At 37.7% G+C, this 25,465-nt stretch overlaps 1 protein-coding gene across 2 annotated transcripts in view; it reads right to left on the minus strand.

The window, feature by feature from the left end:
- The window catches only part of OLFM3 (olfactomedin 3), a 51,038-nt gene that overhangs the window by 15,282 nt on the left and 10,291 nt on the right, over positions 1-25,465 (minus strand). Inside the window, exons 1-2 of one of the 2 annotated variants that reach the window (XM_038144595.1) lie at positions 5,169-5,636; positions 46-186 (exon numbers count right to left, since the gene is read on the minus strand). In XM_038144595.1, the coding sequence (XP_038000523.1) occupies positions 46-186; positions 5,169-5,321 (294 nt within the window). In that variant the 5' untranslated portion in view covers positions 5,322-5,636. Of the gene's footprint in view, positions 1-45; positions 193-5,168; positions 5,637-25,465 lie in introns of those variants that run through there. The other variant, XM_038144594.1, reaches the window with a different exon arrangement.

The following is a 25,465-nucleotide window of genomic DNA, read 5'->3' on the forward strand; positions in this document are numbered from 1 at the left end:
TGGGAATTTCAATGACCAAGAGGAGGAATTTTTGGGAAGACTTACCTTCTCTAGTAGTTGTCTGAGTTGCCTGCTTTTGGCATCTCTCGAACATAGGTTTTGTTCAGGTGCAACAACAGTGCAAATGCAACGGCCATCAGGATCCTGGGCTGAACTATAAACTTGCCACCCTTCCTTGGGGCTAATCTGAGTCTGTAACAACAAAATAATAACAATCAAAGAAACTGATTTTTTATTGTTTGAAAAAAACACTGCAGCAGAATATTTTTAATTTTGCAGTACATTCTGCAGTACATTGCAGAATGTACTGCAAAATTAAATGTATTGCAGTACATTCTGCAATAAGGTTCCTACCAGCCAACAATTACTACTCTTCACTAATTACTTTGGGAGTTTCCAGTTTTGCCATATCTCACACCTTTGCAATAGTTCTCTAGAGGAGTTTAGCACACACAATTTCCAGGGTGGATGAGAATGATACTCTGCTTGTGATTCAGCACAAACCAGGTGATTTAATTCTTTGCAAAGGGACGTTAGAGGTTTTCATCAGCAGAGAACAAACATGTCCTTTCAGCCTGGATGACTTTTACCTTAGACTAATGGAAACAACAGACAGGAAAGAACAAACATAGGAGCCTGGGGAGAGTGCAGCGTGTGACTCATAGGTGGGAATTGGCTGAGCAGCAGTTTGGAGGTGGGGGACAGGATTGCTCTTGAAGCTGCACCTCACAGGAACTGTTCTCCCCAGGCTCCCACTGCACTTAGCCAAGGGAAGAGGGGCTTGCTCAGGGTGGGATGGAGAAGTGTCTGGTAAACCAGGGGAATGGGACTCCTGGCAAGCAAGCCACAGGGCAATTAAGACACTGCATGTCCTTCACTGGGACAGCAGAAAACTGGAAATTCCTACCCTGTTGTTTTTTACAGCAACCGTGACTGAGAACGAAAGGCAAAAAAAAAAAAAATCACATTTGTCTGCAGAGCAGGGTAACACTGAACTGCATTTAATGTTTGTGTGGGATTCAGTATCTCTTTAATGGGATGTACAGAAATTGTGTAGGAATGACAGAAAACAATATAATCAGATGATTGAAAGCATTCAGGTGGTGGAACTTAATACATACAAGAAACAGTTCTTGAACTTTCTTTTAAAACTGTAATTTAAAGTTAATATTGTGCTTTATTCTTTCCTAATATTGTACTAAGTGATGAATTTCATGGTACAGATGCTAATGGATATCACTGAAGTAATTTTGGTCTGGACACAGTTGGAATCAGTTGCTATTTATATTATACAATTGTACCCAGTGCCAGCAGAGAAAGTGATTATTTAAACTGGGAAGATTTGATACTGATGCTTTCCTGGCAGCTTAGTGCAGGAGTTGCAGAGTTCCTCATCTCTGAACAGGTGCCAGTATCTCTGTGGACTGAGGTAAGAAACGAGCACAGGCTTTTCACAACTCCTCTGAAGTGACTTCAGTGACTCCTCTGAAGAAGTAATTGAAGATGGCAGTAACCTTCTACTGAAGAGTTAGTAGAAAAAAATCAAAATTGTGTTATTGCCATATTTTGCAAGGAAAACCAAAGTGCTATAATGTAGATGACTTGAAGAGATGAGGGAGCTTGGCCTGATAAGCTTTAAAAAGAGGTGAGTGACTGAGAGAGGACCTCATCAATGTCCATCTGCAGGGAGGTGTCAGAGGATGGACCAGGCTCTGCTCGGTGCTGAGCAGTAGAACAAGAGGCAATGTGCAGGAACTGATGCACAGGGAGCTCCACCTGAACATGAGGAAGAACTTCTTTACTGTGCAGCTGACCACGCACTGGAATGGACTGACCAGAGGGGGAGTGGAGTCTCCCTGCCTGGAGACATTCCAGAATCGTCTGACACAGCCCTGTGCCAAGTGCTCTGGGATCACTTTGAGCAGGGAGGTTGGACCACAGGATCCACTGAGGTCCCTTTCAACCTTACCCATTCTCTCTCTCCTGTAAAAAGATGATCTTGCCTTAGCTTTTGCTAGAAAGGCACACCAGTGTTCAGTGCTAATTATTCTGCTCCTATGGCATCCTCTGCACCTTAATTTTTAGAGCAAAGGGAATTTAGCTTAAGACATGGAAAACAATAAAAACTGAATAAAATTACATCTGCAGAGATAATTTAAATTGGTTTTGAGAAGCTACTCAAATTGCAAGCTTTAACAAGTGAAGCCTTTCAAGGATGTAACCCTTGAGAAGTGCAAGCTATATTTGCTCCAGCAGTTTCCATGATTGTAGAACTTATGGCCCAACAGTGTGGTCATGCAAGAAAACAAAATTTTTTTGTGGAAGTTCAGGAACATGTTCAGGAATCCAGAGCTTCTGATTATAATTCCTTTAGTAATTAATATAAGTTCATGAAAAATTATTATATTTGAGCCTTATGTCTGCTACATTTAGGCTGGGGGCAATTGTTTTCACTGGATTCAAGTAAGTTTTCTACAGTGGACAATGTATGAGACAGCAGGATCATGCAGTCCATAGTAAAGCTGTATAATCCTCTCTGAATTTTCAAAGGTACTTATTTATGCCAGAGAGGTTGTAAGTGTCTCTCTAGGCTTTATCTAAGGAAAGAAAAACACTTTAATTATTAACTTAGCAGGTATTTTTATGGTGTCTAAAATACATCTGATTAAAAAAGGAACTTCTCCTTGGGAAAAAAAGAGACTGGTTAACCAAGAGCATGGATATTGACTGCCGTGAATAAATCACCACTTGTACCACAATTTTTGCTACAGTTTTATGAATTTTTCTGGTATTCCCTCTATTTGGAATTGTAGGCTTCCTTCATTAATTAGGATGGATAATATGGGTGATGACAGAGAAAAACATACATGTGTGAAAAGGTGCACTTTATTTTTCTGTTATTGTTTTAGTCTGACATTTAATCCCTGCTTCAAGCAGAAACTGCTGTGCAGAAAAAGAGCTAAAAGTCATCAAAACCTTACAGAAGCTACTGCATCAGCTTTTCAAATGCAGGCTTACTGCTGACAAGCCTTAGTAAACAAGAAAGAACAGAAATAACAAGTGGAAAACAACAATAGTTAGTTTTTCTAGTTCTTGAAAATCTGGGAAAAACAAAGGAGTCCCTATAAAGTGCACCACTGCCATGGCAGGCTGCTGTATTAAAGACTTAGTTCACTTCTAAAAGATTAATTTTTTCACTTGAACTTTCATATATTCTAATAGAACTGTTACAGCTACCTCTGTTGTTACTATAGTGACAGGCCAAAGGACAGTACCTTACTTAGGATGCTTGCTTAAACATAAACAGTATTTTCTGGTTTGTCTTGCAATTTCAACCCTGGGACTGTAACAGAGCTCAAAAGAGGAGGCCCTTTACCTGACCCCACATCCTTGTACAATTCTTCCAGCTGAGGGCAGGAAATGGGGAGATTTTGCTATTTTTTTACACTGTACAATATATACAATTGATGAGCTGTGTATGTGCTAGGAGAGAAATTCTGGAGAAGTGCTCATGCTGCAGAGTTCACTGGAGAAGCTGCAAGTGGGGAACTCTGGATAGCAGCCAAAAATCAGTCAGTGATGGGATTACTGAGCACTTGGGGCATAAAGTCTTTCAATCAACATCTACAATTTTAAGAAAGGTACCAGATTTGTGGTGCTCAGTTTTGTGTAAAAAGAACCCTACATGACTGAAAGTCATGTTTTCTTTATTTGGCAGATGTTGCCAAGCTCACATAATCAAGTTTTCAGGATCACTTTTCCAGCTTCATTGGCACTCTTGCTACCCTTATCAAAACAAAAAATATGCATATAGCTCAACTCAAAGAGTGAAAAGAGCATTCTTGAAATAATATTTAGAAGGCATTTTTATCAGCAGTGCCCTGTTGTAGCCAAGGGGAGCATGACAGTTTGGTGCTACTTGGAATCTGAACATATCAGTACAAGCACATATATTTGTGTGTGTGTATAAATATATCTATATATATATATATCTCATAATAACTAATGTACATCTTATAGTTATGCAGTGGCAACTTTGAACTTGGATGTAAATGTGATAGGGAACTTCTACGTATAACATACAGCCACAAGAACTAGCAACATATACTGTGACTCAGTGAAATCAAATTACATTTAAGGAAAATAGAGCTTTTTTTGTATTCTCATCTTGATGCTCTAAAAGAGAACAGAATTTTTCCTATAACATATTTAATTTTGAAGTATTAATATTTATAGACAAAATACAGTGATTTTATGAGTAGTATTTTTCCTGCATGCATATATTCAATTATTCCATTTTGGTTAGTAAATACATAATTTTTAGTTACAAAATTCTGAGTTTTGAGAATTGTTATATAGTTACATTTATATTTTACATAACCTACTATTATGTAAACATCTGATTGCAGTTACACAAAAAGATACATACACAAGAGTGTTTTACTAAGCACTTAGGAAAATTATGTTCTAATTTAATTTATGAATACCAGGACAGTGTTCCCTCTAAAGTAAAAAGTTACTTGACTTTTTAGGTTTCTCATGAGTTCATAGCTATTTACAGCTTTCCTGTAGGTTTTTATTAACTGAGGCTGCTGTATATGAGCATCAATGATACAAAGTGTTATTTCTGTCATTTGTATTATTCCCATTATCAGCCTTTTAAAAATTCTGGTATCTAACCTCCTAGTACCAATTTTATTTTATTTCTAACAGCTATTTATTTGTTTAACTGTATTCCAATAAAGAAAAATAGGACGGAACCAGACCCTTTGTATATTATAGTGAATAGTTACTAGGTAACATTTTTCCATTTCCAAAAAGAAAGCTACTGCCAGATATAATATTCTAAACAACACAATGCATTTTTTCTGGAGCAGTAAAGACAGGAAGAACAGTCTAGACAAATGAAAAGACATTGCTGTACTCCTTTTACCATTTCATGCTCAAGATGAAGGCATTTGTTCTTACATATTTAAGGACACTATTTTGAAACCTTCCCTTTCACAGTAAGACCACAGCATGCTCACCAATGTGCAGTTTTATGATGCCCAAAAAGAAGCATGCATTAAGAGATGATAGGAAGATTAGTAACTAAAAAGAGATTTACAAAGAGGCAACAAACCAACGCTTTTGCTGGCACTTAAATACTAATTCAGCATCAAGACGGCTTGCAACATATAACAGCTACTTACTAGAGTATCTGAAGTGGTTATTCTGGTGGTATTTAGTCCTACCAGAGAAGGGAGAGTTTGGGACATCCAGTTAGAGATCATTGCCATGGTACTAAGAACAGCACCAAGCTTCAGCAGTGGAGGGCTCATTGCTGTGGAGCTAATGAGTTTTCATAGTGAGTGATTATCATCCCAGCGCAGGCTGGCAGTGAGGGGCGTGACTGCAGCACACAACATCCACAGCATGAAAAGAGATCAAGCTACCCAGATTTAATCATCCGTTAAAAACATCCATATCCTCATCTGCCCTCCTTCTGCTCTTACTAACAAATATTTATGACTGTCTTATGCTGACCACTACATACACAATCCTTTATATGCTAATAGTCATTGCAGTTTCCAGTGGGAGATGGCGTGGGTGAATTATCTCTTTGTAGGTGCTAGACAGTCAATTACCTCTTAATTAGTTCAGTCCAGGCAGAGCAGTGTGTTCCTGAAATGCAAAAGCCTGAGCACAAATAACCCCCCCACTTCCCATCAGTGCTTTGGCAGAACTGTGATCAAGTCTGTTTGTAATATGGTTCTGTACTTGTCCGTGGGGAAGGGGCAGAACTGTCAGCCTGCTCATCAAAGCACCAGAAACCTTTCTGGACATCCTGTGAATTGCTGATCTCATAAATTACAAACATCAGAGACTTTATTATTTGCACAGCTTGTTATTAAGATCTTTATTGTTCATAAAAGACCACTGAGGCTGTGCAGAGTCACATTTCTCAGCGTTCTTGTTAGTTTACAAGTTTTTGTACCAAGAGTTATTGCATTACTCCCAGGGTTGGCAGACTCACTACGTCTTCATTGGTGCTGGGATGCGAACAGAAGATAAAATGGGGATCACACATTTTGAGACTTCTTTTGGCTGTGCTGCTAAATCTACTGCTCCCTAGTGCTGCAGAAGGAGCTGCGGGTTCTGTAGCGATTTGTCTTGCTCATATATTGAGTGTAGTGGGGGAAAGAAAAGCAGGAAAAAACCGTCTAGAAATCATTGTGCCATAGGGGCAGTTTTACTTTTTAAGAATTATTTGTAAAAGAAGTGCTGAGCAAGGACTTCTAATGGCAGTTATTTAAGAGAAAACTTGCATAAAGTTTGCTGAGAGAAGGCTACTGCATTTTCCCCAGGGCAGTTATGGACTTAGTTTCTGAATTTGCTTCAGAAAAGCAAATTACTTTTTCTTAAGGACTTCTGGCAGTGCTATGAAGGAACCCTGCATGCAATGAAACTGAAGGGATATATATTTATGGGTGTGTGTCAACATGGATGTATTTATTAAAGCTACTGTAACTCTGCAAACAGTTTTTCAGAGTGCACCATTTCAGGCTAGACATTTCTCTTTCAATATCCATTCAGAATGATTTCCATAAATCTCTGCAGTTTAAGGAAGACACATGTAAACTCATTTTTAAAAAAAGCAATGAAAACTCATTGAGAGCTATTATATAAACTTAAGGAGTTGTCCAGCAACAGAATATAGAAAATCTGTGTATCCAGGTATTAAGTATCTTGTGGTAGTTACACAGTAAGGTGTGCTCTGAAATGTTTCAAATCCTCAAAAAATTAGTTCACTGAAGAGATCTGAATACAGTGAAATACACTGAAGTATATTGTTGCTGGAAGTTGTGCATAGATGGCAAATTTGAGAAAGGCTATGTGATCACAGCTGTTTTGCTCAGAGTACTTTCTGTATTTCAGGAGATAAAGCTGGTATAAGCTGGGATTGCCTGATAGTGGTCATTATGTACATTTCTCTGTAGAGCGTCCCTGTGGTCCATTCTTGATATGGAGATCTTGAGACTGAGAGCTGAGTCAGGCCTTTACCTGAGCCTGATGAAGGGCTTAGTGGAAGGAGGCATTTGAGCCTTTCCTTGAGTCAGTGTTTCTGGGGAGAGGGGCTCAAAGCTGTCCCCTGAACACATGTGCAAACTGAACTGTCCAGATTGACATCAAAAGTGAGGCTTTTTGCTGAACATTTCATTGGCAATTTGTCAATTTTCCAAGGACCTCCACTGATTACCTCCAATATGGATTACATTTGATAACATTTGATAATGTTGGATAATTTTCCAGTTTTATTATTCTTCTGAAGTGTCTCAGCATCCTATCTAGACCTAATACAAAAAAGATTCTAATTAATCAGTTTTATCACCTTTTTCTGTTACAGTCCTCTTTCAGAAGTTTAATAAGCACACTGATTCCCTCAGTTCCAAGACATTTCCAGAATGTAACGACAGAATTTTGTTTTACCACACTGAATTGCAGCTTTTGACATTTTTGGTTTTCTTCTCTCCAATATTTGCTGTTTCAAAGAAGAATGTAATTGCTCTCCTCCTGAATTTTAACATTGGACAAAGTACATTCAAAAGGCAATAAAAGACTTCTGATGTCCAGATTAAAAATTATGGTTGACTATCCTCCATCCAGAGTATTGTCAGCTCCTGGAAAGAATGCTGCTTGTTGAGTTATTATGATTATTCCTAACAGATGACATGCTCTTTGGTTCTTGTGACAGAATATTCATTAACCGAGTTTAGCACTTTATTTTCTTCCAACTGGTTTAACTGCAGAAGAGAAAGCTTGCTGCCATGTGATTGCCAGTATTGCTGCTGGATACATCTTTACAGAACTCAGCAGGAGGTGATCCTCTGGGCCTCTTGGCTGGTTATATAATTTACCAGGACCAGAGCTCTGGCATCCCCATGCTGCTGAAGTCAGATCTGCTGTAGCTGCACAGGGGCTTTAAAGCCCCTTTGTGCTGCAGCGCAGGGACGAGGGCAGCTTGTACAAGTGTCTGGGAGCACAGGGGCTGCAGGAGTGAGGCTCACCCTGGGAAGCTGAAAACCCTTTCTTCTAGGATAGCTGCAAATGGAATGGCAGCCCCGTGCCCTGGGGCATTGTCAATATTCCACGTAGCTGATATTTCCCATTTTGTGCACCATTTGTCAAGTATGGCTTCAGAGCAATCCTTGCTTCTATTGCTAGAGAAGATGTGCATGGGAACACAGTCTTAAAAATGTTTCCTTCCTGAACAGTGGAAATACTCAATGAAACTATATTTTGTTTGTGTTTTTACCAGAACTGTGTAAGTGTTCAAACCCCCTTTGTGTTACGGAAATTAAGTGTTGAAATAATTTTAGCTGTATTTTACCATAAATAATTGGATAAATTAAAAAATGGCAAGCAAAGAGTAGAAAATTTTTCTACCACATCTGAGGTCACATATACAAAGGAAGCCACAGAACAGCTGAAGAGTTGTTCTCATATTGTTAGAAAGTAAAAACAAAACTTTATAATCTGTGTTTCATTTCAGCTCTGTGTTTTCTGTTTTGTTGGTTCTTTTTTTTAAAGCTTCAATTTCACATTTCTAGTTTATGATTAACTTCTCTGAACAAAAGCTAGAATGCAACAGCAATTCTAAAATCTGAACAATATTCTTTATTACCCTAAATTTCTGCTGGTATGAAAACTCCCTCTTTTAGTTCTTCTAAAGTCAGTAAAAGCTGAAGCATTCATACAGAATAACTTCAGATGCCACATTTTGATCTTACATAAAAGTCTGTCAATCTGTAGCAATTTCAATGTTAATGTTATTGTATGCTAGTCCTGTAATATTCAATTACTATATTACAAATTACTAGGGTCATTAAAGGTATTAAGAGCCTTATTTAATAAATAGTCTAAAGGCTCTTCTAGTCTCTAATATTTACTTTTGCTTCAAGATCCTGTTACATTTTGATAGGGATTAAGTCTACTGAAAATGAGAACACATCCCAACATTATCTTATTACAAGTGAGGTAGTAGGATCTTTGTACTGTAAAAAGTAATTAACATCAGTATTAGGAACAGCAACAGAGCAAATGTCCTGAGTCAGCAACATGTGAAAATATACATGGCCACCCACCCCAAAAACTAATTACCTCCTGGCCAGAGGAAAGCATTGATTGTAAGAAAGAGGAAATTGTGAAGTTCAGCCACAGCCACTTAACCCTGATGTCAGCATATTTATTATATGTAAAAAACAATGCTACCTTAAAAAACTCTTAGAATTCAAAATTGTGTTCATGGGTAAATGCTATCATGCAAATACCTGAAACCTTGCATTTATGTTGAAGTGATTGCACACTCATGGCTCAGCTGGCTTAACTACATTCCTTTGAAGCAGAGCAAAATCAGGAATCTTAAATCTCAGGAAGTTTGTGCTTTGACAGGTTAGGTTCAGAAAGTAAGCTCCAGAAGAAAAGCCAAAGCTTCCCTCATTGCACTGTTGTTCTATAGTGTATTTAGCTCTTTATCTTCATCTGATATATTGTGCTCAGTAGTACATTGGTTTAAAAAATGGCAGTTCATTAGTCATGTTCCTGAGCATGATTATTTATTCACATTAGGTTGATGCACGCACAAAGCAAAGTTCTCAGAACTAGAATGGCAATTACCATTCCTGGAGCTGCAGATGGACTGAGAAAGCACAGACTTGTGCTGTTAGTTCAATTGCAGTTCTCTGCATTTAGAGAATTGTGCCTTCTTCATCTTACTCTGGTTTTGTTCAACAAATCCCTGTGCCTTTGCAATGCTACTTGTGAGTAGCAATATCCAGGTGTTTTAAGGGCAGTTTGAGAGGTATGTGCCCTTTTGAGAAAATCTCTTTTCCCAGCTCATCAATGCACATTCAGTGACATTCTGCAGCCAGGTGTCTCCACTTAGAGAAGTATTGAGCAAGGGATTTTTAGTCTGTTGTCCATTACATGCTTCTGTACCAATGTTCTTGAGGTGTCCTTTCTAAAGTGGTCTTAGCTATTTGCTTTTTAATTTTTCAGGCTTCAGGGAGCTTTTGAATGAAGACATTAAAGAACATTTTCATGTTTCTTTCACACCTATTCTCTCGTGTTCTGCTGTTAGCAAATCCCAAGTGTACAGAATAACAAAGTAGTGTCTCTACAGAAGAATTAGTTCATTATGAGAATTGACTGAAACAGGAAGCACAATGGGCAGGCTGCTTTAGGAAAGTCTGCAGTTAATTGAAACAGCTGGGAAAAACAATTGGGTGGGGAAGGACTAAGTGAAATAAAATTAAAATCTGTTTCTGTTGATTTCCTGCCATTTTAATTGTCAGTAACATTTGTATGAGGTACTCAATAAAACTTCATAAGCTTTTCCCTCAAATGTGTGATATGATGATGGATCTAATAGGAGAAAGAACATATTTTCTAAAATATATGCAGACATCTATTTAGTAGATAATGACTAAAGATTGTGCAGACAGTCCTTTTTCTTTTAACAGAGGCTGGAAATCTGTATGTTTTTAGATGATTCTGGGATCCCTTATCTTGCTCTGAGCAATGATGATGCAATATTGGATGGTTCTGGGACTAGAATTTGTTGCAGTTTTGCTTTCCTTTGAAAACTGAAAGGATTGGATGTAAGAATTTATACAGAATTCTTCCTGGAGTAATTCTCATGCTTAATGTACAATTTTGGTTTTCTATCTTGAGAATACATATTATTCTATTGAGGCTGGATGAGGTAGGTGAGCTGACTTTCACTGAGAGTGAATTTTAAGAAATTAAAGGAGCTGAAACTGAAATTCCCCATGAAGTTAGATCATATATAATCCTCGAGAGAGCTTGAGCCATGAAAATCAGTAAATTCTGTAGTAATTTATTAAAATAAGTGGTTTCAGCTGGCTCTGACTGCAACTAGATGTTCAAAAACAGAGATCTAAGCTACTGAGAGCCACAGTGCATTTAGACTGTGAGAATGGGCACTATAGCTGGCCCTTCCTCTGGTTAATGTAAGCTTACAGCTTTGCAGTCAGCACTTGCAGACCCTTGAACTGGAGCTTGCCTGTGGAATCCCACATTTAATAGATACGAGTAAATTTGTTCAGTGCCTTTTTAAAATCTCCTTGAATATTTGCAAGGGAGAAGAAGACAGAAATGAAGAAAGTAGAAAGGGTTTGCAAAACACAATTCCCTGTCAAAGGGGAATTTTGTCTTTGGGAAAAGACTTAGTGGGGTATGTCTGCACTTACAAATACAAAAGGGTTGGGGTATGGGGTTGAATGCTGGCCCACAGCAAACCACAGTGTTTGTTGGTGCCACACACCCTAATTACCTTTTCCTTTTATTCCTGGGCATGATTCAGTTAGATGGTTTGCAGCATTGGATGATTCACTTACATGGATGCAGCATTTCAACAGGGAAAGAGTAGTTTTGCAGTGTGGAAAGGAGCTGTCCTGAGAACCCAGAAATCAGCTCCTCTCCTTTTAATTTAGCAGCTGTACCCTGTATGTCTGTATTTGCATTTGGCCAAGTGCTGTCTTTGGAACTGAGAGCAAAGGAACCATCTACTGTTTGATTTCTGCTGCATTCTGACAAGCAAATCTTTGTCTGTTTGTAAATTTGCAGCTTTGCATTAGAGAAACACTTGGCTGTATTCTCCTATATTTCCCAATGCAGATAATTGTCAAGACTGACTAATAAAAAGTAAGGTGGGGAGGGTTATCCCGCTGACTTGCCCTTCACCCCACCATGTTTCCATACATTCTTTTGGCAAGTCTCTTAAACTGTCACATCATGCTGATACCCTTTTCTAACATATCTGTCATATACTCTGTAGAGATGAAATAGGGAAAAATTCTTCATAAGTTTAAAGCTGAGCTTACTCCCAGTGGTCTGGCACCCCACAGGCTACAGTACTAAAACCAAGAGTTTATAGGTTTAACCAGCATGGCACTGATAATGGCATTTAAAGGCTGTAGCATCTTCCTGTTTGGATTTTCTAACAATGGTGGCATTAACAACATTTCCTTCCTGAGATATAAAGATCTTTTTCTGTAGGCAGAAAGTCCAAGAAAGAAAATTACATTTCTGTTTGGAAAGCACCACATGTTTCTTGCAACGTCTTAAAATAACAAGATTTTGTGAATGTGTCTCACTGCAAGCAAATCCATTCTTAATGTATTCTGCTTCTTGACACCATCCTGGAAGGCCTAGTTTACTTTTAAACAGGGATGAAAGCTTACAAGAAGTGTAAGTGAATAATGAGAAAATTCCATGGGCAATCTTGCCTGCAAGACAGAGGTGTTAATCCAAATGCTGTGGCCAAATTCCAGTCAATCTATGACTTATCCCACACAAAAATTTCACTTTTCATCTTCCAAATGAAGATGAAAATGTATTCTAAAAAAACCTTAACAATGCACATCATGTCACATTACAGTTATTCTTTTACAGTTGCAGTTCATGGCCAAAGGAAACAAGCTCATTCCAAATTTAGGACTGGAATTTTGCAGTTTTGTGGGATTTAGTGAGCAGACAACAGTGGAGTATAAATGATGAAGACGCAGGTGATATCCCATCAGAAGCCTTCTCTTTACTGACACTCTCCATAACTTATATTTTTAAATGTCTCTTCAGCACTTCAGGCCATTCATTCTTTTATCATCTCCAGCACTTAATCCCCATGTGCAGTCATAATCCTCTGTTTACAATATCAAAGTTAAAACACCACTATTGTCTCACAGGAGAAAAATATAAAATGTGTGAGGAGTGAGCATCAGTGAACAGCTCAGAAGTAAAGAATTCATTTACAGAGAAAAAAGTTTTTGTCCACAAGAAGTTCAATGCAGGCATTCTTTCTAGCTCTAATGAGAGCAAATTCACCAACTGAGAATCACAAAGTCAGTGAGTCTTTAAAGGATGGCTTAGCAATGTGTCTATGAGAATAAAATTCATGGGCAATGCTGGTGAAATTTTACATAAGCTTTTACATCTAATTAATAAAAAAGGGCCAAGATTTTGATTAATGAAGACATTTACATAACCTTAAAGATGTGATGTTAATTTTACAGGGAGATTTAACTAACTTATTAGCAAATGGCAGAGAAATTTAATAAAATATTTCTACTAAATCTTGTAATTAGTTTCTGCAGCTTGGCTAGGAGTGCCCGCAGAAAGCAGAGCTATTTGTACAAAGGCAAAAAATAACTTTGGACGCAAAACTTGTGCTGGAGCTCCTGAAAGTGTTTTCAATCCAAAAATACAATTTAAAAAACATGCACAAACTCATATCAAGGACCACAAAACAAGAACAGGAAATTTTAATCAAAGCCACTGTACAGTTCAGACTATAAAGTTCTTATCTGTATTTTATAGCCCTGTCTCCTGACCAAGCAAAAATTCTGTTCTGAGTTTTTGTTTTGCATTAGTGTATTCCGAGCCAAGATTCCCATCTCCTGCTTCTAAAAACGCACCAAAATGTTAAACAGTAACAGTAAAAACTACTGACATGAAAGTGGAAAAAAAGCCTTAGCCAATTTGTCAAAGTGCTTGTGGTGTTAAGGCAATTAAATAGCAATAAAAAAAGCATGAAGACTCATAATTGTTAGCTTTGAAAATCCATTTTAGATTTATAACTAGAATAAAATTATTTAAAATCTACATAAAAGGAGATGGTTTGACAGAAATGGGAAGATGCTGAAGAGAATATTGTGGAACTCAAAAGTGGGAAACTGAAGAAACTATTTCACACATACTTTTTAAATTGACTTTTTGCTTTTTGATGGAACAAATTATTGCTTATTTGTTTTCTTACAAATACAACAGAGTCAATCTGCCACAAATAAGGAGAAAAGTGATTCCAGATGGAATTTACTTCAGCCAGTGCTTTGGGAAAATATTTATCTTTGGGGCCAGATGGAATGCCATAGGGCTATTTGAAAGAATTTGTTTGTTTGGTTTTTTAAATGTAGCATATAAGGAAGAAAAAAGAAGGTGAAAATACATTCTCTAATATGAAAATATGGCTGCAGCAGGGAAACACCTCCTGTCTGTGTTCCTACTTCTCTCTTGTGGTCAAGGGGAAGGCAGGCAGGTACATTAAAGCAGGATTTCAGCAGGGGACCATCAGGAATAACAGGAAAGCTTCCCAATGAACAGGCAGTAACAGACAATTTAAAAGACACTGGCTTTTTCAGAAGAAATAAACCCCAAGAAACCAATCATTAGTTTGTTGCAGTTTCTCATCTGCTTTAGACTGTTTAGGAAACAGACTTCTGCAGGTCTTATACCTGATGGAAGGGATGACAACTTTAGCTTGAAGACTGTTAACAATACTTTCCCAAATTATCCCTTTTGGAAGATCTTTTTTTTTACTGCCACACACACATTTTACAGACAATACAAGTAATTTCCTGAAGGGTACTTCAACAAGATCCAACCTGATTTTATGCCACATTTTCCTGGAGGGATTTCATTGAGAGTTTTAAAATAAAGTGCTAAGTTTTAGCTCTGGAGTAACTTAACTACATGACAGTCAGTCTGCTGACAGTTTGTGTTCATTATAGTGAAAATCAGTTTTTAAAGGCAGAGTGTGACTTGCACGATTTACACTAGAGCTCCATCACAATCCTCCGGTTTGGACAGATTACACAGCCCATTGTAACTTTGCTCACTTGGTTAAGCTCTGCTCTGGACTGTGAGATTTTTGATACATTGTTCAGTGAACTCAGGATACAAAGAAGTTCATGAGTTAAAGGGAAACTCAGTAGATAAAGTTTGTGACGTGCTCATTTTTCATCCATAGTACTAATTAAAAATATTCTGATAAATTAAAAATATTAAATTTATAATTGGGGATTTTATTAAATGACTGATATAAAATGTTTCCTTTTAATAAATTATTAATAGGTGAAAGACAAGTCCTTAGGTTGTAAATGACTTTTTGATTCTCAGAAACTTGTCAATCAAGTAATTTCATATAAATTCAACGGCTTATTAGTAAGAAGAATGGATATTTTTGGCTAAGCAACAAATTCTTTTTCAAAGCATTTAGAATAAACATCAGTTTAGGCACTTTATTTCTTTTTAAAATTGATAGAGACCTGAAATACATTTATTTTGTTGCTTTTGTTGCTTACATCCACAGTCTATGGGAATCCTCCAATGCCTGGAAAGCAGGCTACAAAAACACATCTAAATGGAGACATTCAAGCAATCTTGTTTTATTCTCATTTCTACCCTCATGTTTTGCTGCTGGCAGTCTTTCATGTTTGTTTATTGTTAAGTTATGTGTCTGAGCTATACAGAACTGTTTGCAGCTCTTGTGTATTTTTGATTCTTCAGAACTCCTGGTTATGATTTCTTAAGCCATATAAAATGCTGATTTTTTTCCCTTAGCAAACCATTTTCTCTATCTGTTGATTCAGTATATTATACAACTTCCTAAAAATTTTACCTGGTTTATATACATACATAAACCTGGAACACTCCCTTAATATGTATTACTTTTCTGTGCTACAGTTTGCTTTCTGGGGTTAGAACAATTCAGTTGAGATGAGATTCACAGATATGGATCTCTTTGCAGAAGAACTCTGGCTCCAGATTTTTCATCCTCCCTTGCAGGGTCAAAGACTCTCCTAGGAGTTGGAGCTTGAGGGTACCTGTATTAAGTAATTGAGGTATCAGGCTGTAGATTTAGCTTTGCTAAGTCCTTCTAGTGTGATAAGCCTTCCCAGCTTGGACTTTCCTTCTTGTTCCTTGAGGGTATATATGAATTACCTATAAATAAATTTTGGACTGTGCACTAAACGTAGACCAGCTAGGAAAACACAAATTAGTATCTCAATCAGTGTTCCTTGAAGACTTTACTTTCTGCTATGAATTCCCAGATATACAGGAAATGTCACTGCTATAAATCCCTTGAGCTGATCAGCAGTCTCAGACAGAACATACAGGATTTGGAAATATTTCTTTCAAAATGTAACAAGATCAGGTAACATACCAGAGCAAGAAGGCAGAATGGAGGAGATAAAAACCCCTGGTTTACAAGGCAGATGATACTTCAGTTTTTACCTCAGTAGCTCCAGAGATAAAGCTGGAAAGCCGAGGTTGTATAATGTATAATGCAAATTCTATCTGGATACAAATGTAATTTATTGTTTTTACTCTTTCTCTTTGCACTTCGGGTCTTGGAGGAATTAGTGTTTAATTCACAAGATATTGTTCCTGCATTGCTGCAAATTTATGTTGTCCTGGATTTGGCAAGAATACTAGAATCTAATTAAACCAGTACAGGAATGAAGGTTGGGAGTCAGCAGGTGCAAGAGATTCACAGAAAAAAAGGTAAAATCTCTTGCTTTGACTCAAAAGTGAGGCATCAGAAGTCAGATACATTAAGCAGGGAGCAAATGAAGTCTCTAGTGCAGCTTGCTTGGCAGTCAAAAGAATGTTATTATAATAGCTTTTTAGTGGAGTGGAAATATTCAATTTCCCCAAAGACCAATCTGGCTTAGCAGTGCAGACTTTCTGACTTCATATTCTAATGCTTACTTCACAAGATGCCTCATTTCTCCTTATATAATGAATTGGAAACAACATTGTTTCAGAGCACAAAGTGCAAGTGCTGCTCCATTAGATAAAAGAATTCTCAAGGAACTTTACAAATAATAAAAAAGAGAAAACTGACCCTACAGTCTGCATGCGAAAAATTTCAAATTTTAAATATTAGATGCCTCTAGAGATGATAATCAAATATTATTTACCTCTAAGACAATCTGAGGAAAATAGTGTGGCTGATATAACAACACAGACCCTTTAAAAAAGCAATGGAAACTGAAAGGGCTGACAGCTGGGAATATCAGTATCTTGGAAAAGAAAAGCACTCCTAAACAAGAACGTGTTTTATCAGATGTTGAGGGACTGATTATATTTCTAAATTATTTAACACTGTTACTTATGCCTAAGGCATAAAACTGCAGCGTAGCTATAACATAGTACATTGTTTTATGCATTCTGAATGTAACCAGCAGGATAAAAGCCTTTCAGCATTCTATACAGGCAGCTACGTTGCTGCACACGAAGTCAGTCTTCGGTAATTGTGAGGAATCTAAGGCAATTCACAGTCTGTATTCATATTGTAATTTAAGCCTTCTGGGTTGGCAAACAGTTGTCTGCAATCTATTGTAAGAGAGGAAAAAAGAAAAAAAAACCACTTCACGTGCTAATATAAGACTAAAGAAGAAAGCAGGGAAGAAGAATACAAATAAAAATAACAGATTAGACTGAACAAGATAATATTCTTTATTTCTTATACTATGTGACCCTTTCTTAAGACTTTTCCTCAGTCTAGTATGATGCTCCTCCTGGGTAATACGCTTACAGTCTGCCAAATAAAACTACTGCAGCTGAAAACGGAGCTCTTTCAGAGAGAGCAGGATGTGTAAGAAGTGTAAGAGTGAAGGCTAACAAAAATCAAGAAACAGGAGCTTTTGGATTTGTGTGAGGATGCTTTGGGACTCTCTAGCTGTCCTGCAGTGGCTGAGAAGGGATGTCTGAGCAAGAAAACTCTTTGGATTACATGATTCTCTCTTCCTCACTGTCTTCCTGGAGGTGTTTGTTGGCATCACAGGCTGCACTCAGCTCCGGGTTCTGCTGCAATAAGCAGGGACTCCTGGCAACACCAAGGCTGCAGTAGCAAGTGATTTATGACCATGTCAGTCCTCCTCTGGTGTTTTTACTGGATACATGTCAGAGGGTCCTGAAAGGCAAACCTGTAATCTTCAGGAAAATGCAGCAGAAATGGCAGCCTCTAGTACCGAGATACAAATTAAAGGGAAAAGGACTGGTGTTTTATTGTCTCTCATGAGTTCCTTATCAATACTAAAGGAGTGTGGACATATTACTAAAAATGTTGTGTACAGTGGTGCTTTTTGATGGTTTTTATTCCATGCATGAAAGAATCCCGCTACCCTGGATTGATTTAGTTTTACTGAAGCACAAAAGTATGTAAAAAACGAATAAATTTTTTTGTGGCTCAGTGAAACATCTATTGTTCTAATCAACAACTGGAGAGAATTTTCTGTATGAATTGATTACTTAATCCCTGAAATTAAGAGAGAAAACCTCATATTCCACCTTATGGAACCTTACTGATTGTTATTTCAGCACTTTTTTTGGCCTACTTATTACACAGATTTATGGATATCCTATAACTAAAGGAATACATGCAAACTCTGAACATGGGTTCTGCCTCTGAAGTAATATGCAAATTACTGGTTACTCTTTGAAAAGAACACTTAGATTTGAGGAACCTGTACTGCAGCTTCTTAAAGAGTTTTATAAAATATAATATGAATTTATGAAACTGTGTCATACTCTAAATCAATTAGTACATTTCTCCTTGCAGTGTTACATGACCAAGTACCATTGACTTCACAGATATCTGTGTTTTAGTGGGTTTCTGAAACAGGAGACTGAGGTAAACCTTTCCAGGCAAGTCCATCCTGTGCTGCACTAAAGAGAAGAGCCCTTCCAGGGGGCATCAACACCCCCACTTTCTGAACCCAGACCTTGCACAGTGCTGAAGGAGGGAGGCTCAGGTGGTTTTAGTACAAGAGCATCCTGTTTGTTGAAATGGAAGGGCTCTAAGAAACTTTCCTAGGAAGCCAGGATCAAGCCCCTTCTTTGGAGCATGTTTTTAAAAGTCACAATGTAAGTTACCATCTTTTGCAACTGAGACAACACTAACAAGGGAGTTAATGAACTGGAAGTGATATAAAGCCTAAAGGGGAACATAAGGAATGCCAGATATCTTTAGAATAACATTCTTGAACTACAGGCTGCATATAATTTGTGACATTTGATCAAGCACTAACTTGATCAACTGATTTCCTTTCTTTTCCATAGCACAGTATTTAGATCTCCTCAATCACACCTGCACATTCCATCAGCCAGCTCCATGCATAGTTACAAGTTAGGAGGAGTGAAAACTCTATAATGCTCAGATGATGAATTCACTGATTTTGAAGACTTTAGAGCAAATGGCCTGAACTCTTAGTTTGAGACAAATGTGTTCATTTTACTTTTGAGAAAATGCTCTTACGACATCATCTGTCAGCATAAAGCACTCTAATTTTGCCTGTGTTTCTAGGATGATGTAGGGCTAAGAGTTTATGATGCAAGTGTGCTAAATTGTTCTGTTTTGGAGGAACGGATGAAAGGCATTTTGAAGCTTCTGTTTCTAGTTTATCTTCTACGAGTCTGTGAGTGTTCTGATGAAAGTAGGGAGCACAAGATTTGTTTCTGGGTGGAAGGAGTGAACTGGGAAGGAAGAAAATTTATGAAGTACTTAAGAGACTTTTTTGCTTTTCATTTGAGATTAAAGTGGGGGGATAGGATCCCCCAAAATACCATTAAAATGAGCAAGGCTTTTGGAGGGCAGCAGAGTGACAGAAAACGAGCTCTTCTGAGCTGACAACAAACCAAGGCTAATGTCAGTAACTGTTGAGTGGGCTCCAGTCCACTGAAAGCAGTCAAGCAGAGCAATGGTGGGATGTTAGCACAGATAAGGTAGCTGTGCCTCCTTAAATTATTCGTTTGAGTTTGGAATCTTTTTAAAGACACTTTCATTTAAATATTTTCTTTGTATTTGTGTGAGAGCTCAGACTATGAAGTGAGGAGAAGACATAATGAAGGTTAATGGAGCTCTCAGGTTCATGCAACTCACATGAATTAGAAATAATTTACGAAGAGGAGGCTTACCAAAATCAAATCTAAAAACACTTCATGCAGAGTTCATAACAGACTAAATATCACTTCCAGACAGCTGCAATGTAATTTCGCCAAAATGAGATAAAATAAATGCCAAGTGTCAGAGTGAACAAAAGAAGGGTCTCTCCTGTGTCCTTTTACAAATACTTTTTCTTCTACATTATTGCTTTTGTAAATGGGGAAGGAATAAGAATGGAAAGAACAGGGAACATTAAATGAGCTCTGGATCAGTCTTTCCTTCCTCTCACTGGTACAGGGGTATATACTCCTGAAATCTCATAATCTGAAGTCAAAGAAAACAAACATCATTCTCTCTCTTATTTTGGTCAACACTTGGAAGCATTATGAACTCAACATCATATTGTGAGATCAGCTGTGTGACTGCTGAGGAAGAACGAGTCCCGTTCTTTTGTTCTTCCCGCAGGGAGCTATAGAGCATTTCAGAATAGGGAGGAATACAAAAACAATTCTCTTCCCAAGATAATATGCCATTGCAAATGAGGCAGTGTGACAAGAATAGTAAATACTTTCTTTTATTAACAGCAATGATTAACATCTTTGGGATTAAAAGGGGGAAGAAATCTTTTTCTGTGCTGTTCATATAATAGTAAACCAATCTAATGATCATTGAGAATTGTATCCCAGGGCATCATTTGGAAGTAAATGACCTATATGGTTTCCAAAGGCTTTCTTTACAATTTTATAAACAGAGAAAGAATGTCTCACTTCATCTGGAAATGAGTATTACCTATATGTGCTAGAAAAGCTTGAAGGTTTTGGAACACAATTTTCATTAAGGACAGGGGACCAACTTGTGTCCCTTGGCACTTTCATCCTTTCAGGTTCAGTCAGTAAAGAGCAGACCAATAGCACAGTGCAGGTTTTGTGATAGGCACGCTGTGGAAACTCCATGGAGGGGGAGCTGCCCCAGCAGTGCAGTTAATCAGCCATCTCCTAAGGGCCACAGGAGCTCCTCAGAGGGACACCACAAACCTGCCTCATAAGGGCTAATCTTAGGTTATCCAAGCTTGGGTTCTTTGGTCAACCAAACTTGAATTCACAGAAAGTATTTAAGTCTGGAACAAGTAAGACTGAATTATTTTCCATTTCATTGTTTTTCAAATTTTAATATTTAATTTCAATATTTTAATGTGTTCAGTCCAGCCTAGCAACAAAGAGGAATTCTGAAATCCTGTTACTTTGCATGTGATATGAAGAATGTGTGTTCTTGATATGAAGAATGTGTGTTCTTGTCACAAATATGAACCTACAGTTAAATTGCTAAGACCCTGGAGTGACAGCAAGGGAGGCAGAACTGGAAGCGACCTCTGTTGATTGTAATTGAATACACTGGTGGTGAAATCTAGCCCACCATGAGGTGCAGATTTGGTATCATTAACATATAACTTGTGTACAAGGAAGTAGCACATTTGTCTGCTATTTCACAATGCATGGAGAATATAAATGCACTTTGTTTCTAGATTGAGTACAATAAATACCAAGCACTAGGTAACAAATATTCTCTCACCATTATACAGGGTAAAGGTAATCTTATATTAATAATGTGAAGCAACTGTTATGCAGAGCTAAATCCCTAAATTCTTACTCAGACAGGATAAGGATTAAGAATTTTGTTCCATATTGCCCATTTACCAAACCTAATTACTTGGTTACAAGTGTGCATGGTAAAAGACATTGTCACTGTGCCCAGAAAGAATGGAACCATTCTCTCTTTCACAGTCTGCTATTGCTCTCTTCTCAAATTAGTCCCTAAAAATTGAGCTAAAAAACAAACAACCCCAGAAGCATTGAGTTCAAACTACTATATCGGTATTTTGTAGATATCCACTCCTGGTGTTAACAAAAAATGAAGCAGCGTCTGTATGATAACTAGTAGAAAAATTATGAACAAAGTCCTTATTGAATATAAATGATGTGTAGTTCCATAAACATTTCTGTGTATGAAATGCAACTCTGAGTGTTCTTTAAGGTGGTTGCTAGTGATGACTCTAAGCATTAAATGTCACTGTATTATGCAAGTGTATCTGTCTTCTCAAAAATTATAGAGGCACATTGTGTCTTCTGCTATCTAGGACTAACCCTGAAGTGACTGCCTTCAGTATGGTACCTAGTTTACACCATTAAGGATGTCACCATTTTTTTCTCTGGAAATTGCTTTTGCTCATTGGTTCACCAAACAAATAGAATGAAAACACTCAGGATTATCTTCTTCTCTTTCCAAACATAAAAACCAAATAACTATTGTTTAGGGCAGAAAAAAGAATATTTATATGTGCCTGATCAACTCAGAGTAATCTGCAATAATTGATGTGTTTGCTGGACTATGTTGGTTTATTTAAATATTAAGGTTTTACCAGAATGAAATATTTATGGAGTTTTATTTAGCTAATGATGAACTGGAAGTAAATAGCAGCATGACTTTCTTAGTTTAAAAGGTTTCAAGGCGAGGAGAAAAGGCAATTAAGAATTCCCCTACACAGAAAACAGACTTCTTTCCAGCACTAGAATGGGTCCTCAGCCAGACCTCTCTGAGAACCCCTGGTGACAGAAATGATGCAAAAAATGCCTCTTGTTATTTCAGCTTAGGATTCCTTTAATGAGGAGGAGGGAAGGAAGAAAATGGAGGCAAGGATATTAAATAATGGTGGACAGATTTTGTCTTATCTAACTTTTTGGTGCTGTGCTGATGTCAGGCCCAGGCCCAGCCAGTAATTACTGGCTTGGGGATGGCAGCATCACTCTTGACTCAGTAACACCACATAATTACAACTGGGAATTTAGTTAGGGTCAGATCCTCAACTGGTATAACTTGTTTGACTTCTGACAGTGCTCAGGGGCTGCAGCACCTCTCAATTAGAAACAGAGATCAGAGATAAGGCCATAAGTCAATGCACAGCCTTTGCCACTGTTTCCCTGCAGCAGTGCAGATAGTGTTTGCAACTACACTGGTTCTTGTACAGAAACACTAGCCTAGGGCTCCTTACACATTTTAATTGTACCTGGGACTCCAACACATTCTCTTTCTAGCTACAGAATAAGAAAATCCATTTTCTTGAGATTGTACTATACCAATGCCTTGTGAATCCCATAAAAACATTAATGTTGTTTGCTCTGCCTACTCTTTCTCTTATGGAAGATTTATTTCTTCTGCAGTAATGTATGATATCCTCAAAAGACAGAACTCTGAACAGAAACAGAACAGGATGGCTTAACAGTTCCCAGAAACACAGTACAAGATAGTACAGTTCAAGGCAAATTCATACACTGAATCCATTCATAATTGCATATTCACAGCAGGCCTCCAGAACAGCAGCAGTGGAATGTGTTAGGCTCTATCTCACTCTTCTGAGAAGTGCTGAGAGCCCCACTGTGTAGTTAAAAATAGACTGCACTGTACTCAAAATAATAAGGCTAAGCAGATAATTTGAGCTAAACAATTTAACAAAATTAGCTTTCACTTTTACTAAACTCAGTCTAAAAAGAGTGCTATTTTCAGCAACATTTCTATAAAAAATTCCTACTGCACAGCTATTTTATGAATAATTTGCAAATCTGAATGCTAAAATTTGAGCAACTTTGGATTGATAAGCCATAAATATATTGGTATTTCTTAAGTGAGTACACAAAATTTGTTATCTTACACAAATGCAAGTACAAATTATAAATGTGTATGCAAAATTATAGTATTCACCTAACATTCTGCTTCATCATTGATTTTGCTTGATAGGAAAGTAGTACAAACAATTTTTAACCTAACTTGTTTAAAAATGAGAATAGCTATTTGTGGAAGATTTCACTTCTGGTTTCCTTCCTATCTACTGAGGGCAGTGTTGTTAGGAAATACAAATATTGAATAATTTGCCTTTTCATCCTCACTTTCTTCATAGGTGTCTTGCACTGATGTGCTTGTTCACAATTATCTCCTCTCCACATGACCTGTGATGGGCCCAGGCCTGCAGACACAGCCAAAGGTATGGGAACACTACTCACAACTGATGGATGGGCAGCAGGAGATACAGCCACAGGGCTTTCTTCAGGCACTCAGCAGTGTATTTTTTAATGAAATATAACCCAGTTCCAATCTATTTGGGTACTGTTAGGCTTATTTTTATTAACAGGTCAGTGCCTTTATGAAAGACAAAATAGTCTTCAGGTATTAGCAAGTTTTTTCAGATATTCTCATTTTCAATGTTTCCAGGCTATTCCCAGTAGAATTATTTAACCTCACATTGTATCATTTGGATTTCTTGTTATCTTCCCTTTCTAAGCCTATTCTTTCAATTTTTCTGAGTGCCTAGAACATTTTTCACAATGTGTCCACTACTTAGCTTATTACTTTCATCCTTCTTTTCATCACAAACTGTCAGTTTCACAGCCTGTTCATCTGAGATAGAGTTCACATTTTATCCTGTAAGGCTCATATCTCATACATTTTTATAATGTATGCATGTTCCAAATAACACAATTCAAACCAAACAATTTTGGTGCCATGTGACAACAGAAGCTGCTGTCTCAAGGGACAACAGAGACAATACAGTGCAGGTGGTCTTGCACATAGCTTTGAGGTAGATTTAGAGCTCTTTTTTCAGAGTCAGCAGTGGCATAACCCTTATCCACATTCAGGTATTTAAGGGTATGTTCTGAATTCCTCATTACCTCCAGTTCTATCTTTGGTCTTTCAGCCAGTTACTCTCCAAGGAAATTGATCTCCAAGTAGAGACTTGTAATGAACAAACACCATGGCACCCAGTTTCACCATGGAATCAGCCTTGACACCTTGTCAGGCAAGAATTCCCAACCACCTGTGTCTGTGGGTCTGAGCACACTGCTCCCAGTGAAACCAGAAGTGCAGGGCCCTACTGGCTGGAAATAGGGAGGACATGCTCTGACATGCATGCTCTGTTTGGGATGAAGATATCTCTAATAGGATGTGCCAATTTTAAAATGTTCTGGATTCAATGAGTTCAGTGGAAAATGCAGACGCTGAAGTAATATGACTGATCTCCAAATGTGACTTGTCTGACTGGATATTATTTAAAAAAAATTAAAATAACCAAGTAGATTGTTGTCATATATGCATACATGTAACAGGAGTATGCATATATGGAGTTTTACACTATCATCTCTTTATTACAGAAGTTTCATATCTTTTCAATGTTTTCTGGTGAGCAGCTCCTCGAGCACACCCTTCCTCTCTCACCAGGTAACCAACTGACTCCAGTTCCCTTCCTGCTTCGGGACATGTTCTCTTAATAAGGGACATTCTCTCTTAATAAGTTCTCCACTCTTTTATAGCTCTTGTGGTTCTTATTAGTTACAGCTGTGGCCTGTTGAAGTTAGGCCTTCTCCTCATATTTGATAAATGGCCCAGCTGCAACTCCTTAGGGGTAAGATTACTTTCTATACCATCTCTATTCTATCCCCCCAAATAGATTATTAAAAATGTTTCTTTACCTAATGTTTAAGTTTATGGTGGCAGGTGAGCTGATCATTAGTTCCTCATGTTACAGTCAATGCTTTGTTCAAACAGACTTGTGTTATAAAAGGCCTTCCCAAAACAATAAAAAAAATGGCTCCTTTAGGCTGTGGTAGGTTCTTTACCCTCCCTGCCTCCACTTCCCACCCTGCCCAATGCCTGACATGAAGCATTTTAATTAAGCTGATACTAACTGGA

Source organism: Motacilla alba, chromosome 8, assembly GCF_015832195.1.
Source record: "Motacilla alba alba isolate MOTALB_02 chromosome 8, Motacilla_alba_V1.0_pri, whole genome shotgun sequence".
NCBI classification, from domain to species: domain Eukaryota; kingdom Metazoa; phylum Chordata; class Aves; order Passeriformes; family Motacillidae; genus Motacilla; species Motacilla alba.